The following is a 4,249-nucleotide window of genomic DNA, read 5'->3' on the forward strand; positions in this document are numbered from 1 at the left end:
CCAAAGAGGACCTAGTTAAAAACAAAGTTAGACTACATCACTCTTCTGTTCAAAATCCCCCTATAGTATCCTGGATACTCACAATAAAATCCAGTATCCTTTCAAGTTATCCTTGGATATGGTATCCTAAACATGAGGAAACAGTATCCTAAACATGAGGATACAGTATCCTAAACATGATTTAGCCATCCTGTTTCCAGCTGGAGCACATTTCTCTCTCTCTCACCCCTTGCCTGTCCTATTCTGCCATGCTTGCCACCTTGATTCTCCTCAAACGTGCACAGCACAATCCTATCTTAGGGCCCATTGCTCATGCTGCTCCTTAGACCTGGAACAATCTTACTATAAATAGCTTCAAGGCTCACTCCTGTAACTCTCATCCAAATGTTATTTTTCAGAGAAGGCTTCTCTGCCCTTCTGATTTTTAACTGCAACTCTCCTACCACCAATCTCTAGTATTCTCCTGTTCCCCTTCTAATATATTAGTGCTTTTTTCCGTAGTACTAACCACAACCATCATCAAACATTATATATGTATTGCTTATTTGTTTTTATTGTCTATTTACCTACACCAAGTAAGACATCTCAGTACGACATGAACCTAGTAGGTAACTCAGTATTTCTCTAGTATAAAGTACTCACCACTTTAGATTAGGGTCCCACCAAGGATATTACTTCAAAAATAAACTTTCAAATCTTAGAAAAAGAACTTATTTTGGTTTTATCAATAATATAAGACTAACCAGCAATCGGCCAAATATTCTCCTTAAGTCAAATATTTCTCATAAATTAATACAAGTGCCAGCAATTTGGCTACATGTATTGAAAGTATTTTCTTAAGGCTTACTCTTTGGCCCTTCAGTTTCACCTCAGCGAGTACCTATATCATGGAAACAATCCGAAATACGGGAAATACTCTATGCACATAAAACCTTCAGAAGTAAAAACTTAGAAATTAAAATGTCTAACGAATGTGCTAACATAGAATAAATTATGACCCATTTCCTTGACAAAAATAATGTTCATGCAATTCATTACTCTGTTTCAAAAACTTTAGTGGATCAACTTTGACTTCAAGATAAATTTGGCCTCTCCTTCCCTCCTTCAGCCTCCCCTCTTCATAACCTGTCTTCCAGGCACAATTCACCAGCCCTTTCTTCCCCTAAAGTCTAGTTTCTAGAAGACTCTAACACCTTGGTTATGTGCTCTCCTAGGTACTCTGATAGAACTTTCCCACAGAAGCCACACTTCACAGTCATTATGGTAAATGCTTCTTCACTGGTCTTTTTCTCCCAGTAAAGCAAATATCTAACACCTAGCGTAGTGCCTAATCTTAAGTAGGCAATTTATGCAGAAATGAACTAAGTAATATTACATAAACGTGCTTATGATGCCACTGCAAATTAACGGTGTATTTTGGGTATTATATGATCTATTTTCTTCCTTTGTAAATTTGCCAGGTTATCTATGTTGGTAGAAATTGTACAAAGGGAACAAAGATATACTCACATATGTACATAATGAATCACAATTTAGTAATAACATTGTAGTGCTACAAAATTCTTACATAAAGCCAGTTCCCCAAACACTTCCCTGAAAGTGTACAAAACCCAATAAAAACAATTATGTGAAAAACTAACAATGCAGCTAGTCCTTCTATTACCTGAGTGGAGTTAGATAGTTGGTTTTTCCACGGCTCCTCTGCGCTGCTGGTCAGGTTTGTGCGGTTATGAGGTAGAGTGAGTGCGTTTCGCTGCAGGTAAGGCACGTTTCCATTACTTCCACTTCCTGTTACATGATTATTGCCTATCAAAATAGTGTCTGTACTTCCCAGCGTTCTTGATGTGCTACAGGGAACATGGCCAGCAGAAAAGGGTCCATTGGCCAAAGGCTGCCCAGGGCAGGCAGGACGGACTCCAGGCTGAGAAACACTGGGCACTCTGGTCAGAGCAAGCTGTGGTTGCTGGCCAGAGACTGAGTTTGTAGGCAGTGATGAGTCAGCTGTTGGCCCATTAGGAATTCCAGTAGATCGTACCTGTGCAACTCCTGTTGGTCTCATCTGTCAAAGAACAAGGGAAAAGTAAATGTTGGTGTGTAATCTATAGGGAGAGAATCTATAGGAGACAGAATATGAAGATGGATCATTAGGGAATGTGTGATTTTACCCAAACGCTTAATTTCTCTATGTTGAAAAATACATACTAAAACAAGAAATTGTATTCGTTCATTTTAAAATAAGCTTCCTTGGAAAAGCAGAAATCTGTATCATTAAAAAAAAAAAAAGAAAAAAGAAAAAAGAAATCCCATTAGTAATGACAAAAGGAAGCAGCTGAAAATTATAGAAAATGACTCCTGAACTTACAGGTCCTTGTCTCAACCACAAAAGAAGGGACATCTCAAAATTTCATTCTGTTACATCTATGCCAGATCCTGTAAACTAAGCCCTAAAGACTTTGCCTCAGTTTAGGATCACTGGTTAAGTACTAAAAAATGTAATGTAAACAAACCCTTAGAATACATGTGAAATATCATGTAAATAAATAAAATACAAAGTATTGTGTTCAAAATTAAATTTGTAGTTGCTTTTGTCTAAAAATCTCCGTCAATTACCAGTATTTTAGGATATAGAGATTACTAAACTCTGTCAAATACCAGTAGAAAGTAAAAGTGAACATAAACATGCTCTAAAATGATATTAGAGTCAATAAAAATACTCAATATGCTAACAAATTTTAGGGAAAAATATGCTATACACACTTGGTGTTGCTGCATTAAGACAAACTGACTTTCCAGCTGTTCCAGCATCAGTTTCTGTGCTGGATTTAAATTATTTCTATTTGCGCGGAGCTGTTCCAAGTGCTAGAAGAAGAACAAAAAGAGAATATAGTCAAAGATATATTTAGGAAATAAGATCACTATTCTAAGCAACCTTTCCCTGAAATGACTAAACTCAGAACTACTATCTGGTCAAACATACTGTTTTCTGACCAAGAGTCATATACTCCAAGATGAAGTCCTTTAATAAGCCTGAGAAATGTAAGAAGGAACTAAGCATTCATCTGAACAAAGTTTACTATGAATTCTTTGCAAAAGATGGGCATGAAATTTTACTCATCCATACAGTATTTTTCGGTATTCACACAGAAAGCTCTTGAAGCTTAAAAATATATTGATAAGTATGCTAAAAGCAGCACTGTTTGGAATAGGCAAAGTCTGAAGACAACCTGAATGTTCAAAATTAGTGATCTGCTTAAATAAGGGTGTTACATCTATATAAAGAAATATGATGTAACCATAAAAGAACAAGGAAGCTCTTCACATACTGATGTGGAAAAGTCTATAAAATACATTGTCAACAGTAAATAAGAATCCTATCATTTGTGCAAAAAAGAAGAAAAATAATAATACATGTGAGAAAGAGGGGGATGTATATTTGCTTGTACATGCATAACACACCTCTGGAATGACAGATAAGAAATTAGTAATACCAATTGCATTTTGAATGGGTAGGGATCAGAGTTAGAAGAAAACTTTACCCTATACACCCTATATTCATACTTTATGCAGTGTGAACCATGTGAATACATTACCTGTTTATTTATTTTTTATTTTTTAAAGAAGAAATTAAAAACAAGAATGAATGATTTCCATTATTCTGGTAAATGCCAGCTTGTTTTACTTTTGTTCAGATTAATTGAATGTACTACCATTTAACTTACAAGAATTAATACTTAGGGCTGGGTGCAGTGGCTGACACCTGTAATCCCAGAACTTTTGGGAGCCCAAGGTGGGTGGATCACTTGAGGTCAGGAGTTCGAGACCAGTCTGGCCAATATGGCGAAACCCAATCTCTACCAAAATACAAAAATTAGCTGGGTGTGATGGCACATGCCTGCAATCCCAGCTACTCTGAAGGTTAAGGCACAAGAATCACTTTAACACAGGATGTGGAGGTTGCAGTGAGCTGAGATTACGCCACTATACTCCAGCCTGGGTGACAGAGCAAGACTCTGGTCTCAAAAAGAAAATAGAATTAATACTTCAAGAACTGAAAGTTGCTACCTCTACTCCTCTTTAACAGAAAAAACAATCTGTCAAAAACATCTTACATACCTGTAATTTCTGTGGTGTCAAACACCATGAATGAGCTTGTTGCTGTACTGGAGGATGTGACACAGCATGTCCACCACTCCAATTGTCAGAAGTATTCTGAGGAAAAGTATCAGAAAGTATTACACTGAAATGCCCT

At 36.7% G+C, this 4,249-nt stretch overlaps 1 protein-coding gene across 1 annotated transcript in view; it reads right to left on the reverse strand.

The window, feature by feature from the left end:
* The window catches only part of KDM6A (lysine demethylase 6A), a 197,883-nt gene that overhangs the window by 48,216 nt on the left and 145,418 nt on the right, over positions 1-4,249 (reverse strand). Inside the window, exons 11-13 of the mRNA XM_037729060.1 lie at positions 4,114-4,247; positions 2,758-2,859; positions 1,664-2,059 (exon numbers count right to left, since the gene is read on the reverse strand). Coding sequence (XP_037584988.1) covers positions 1,664-2,059; positions 2,758-2,859; positions 4,114-4,247 — 632 coding nt within the window. The remainder of the gene's footprint in view (positions 1-1,663; positions 2,060-2,757; positions 2,860-4,113; positions 4,248-4,249) is intronic.

The sequence above is a fragment of the Cebus imitator genome, unplaced genomic scaffold (assembly GCF_001604975.1).
Source record: "Cebus imitator isolate Cc_AM_T3 unplaced genomic scaffold, Cebus_imitator-1.0 Scaffold289, whole genome shotgun sequence".
In the NCBI taxonomy this organism is placed as follows: Eukaryota; Metazoa; Chordata; class Mammalia; order Primates; family Cebidae; genus Cebus; species Cebus imitator.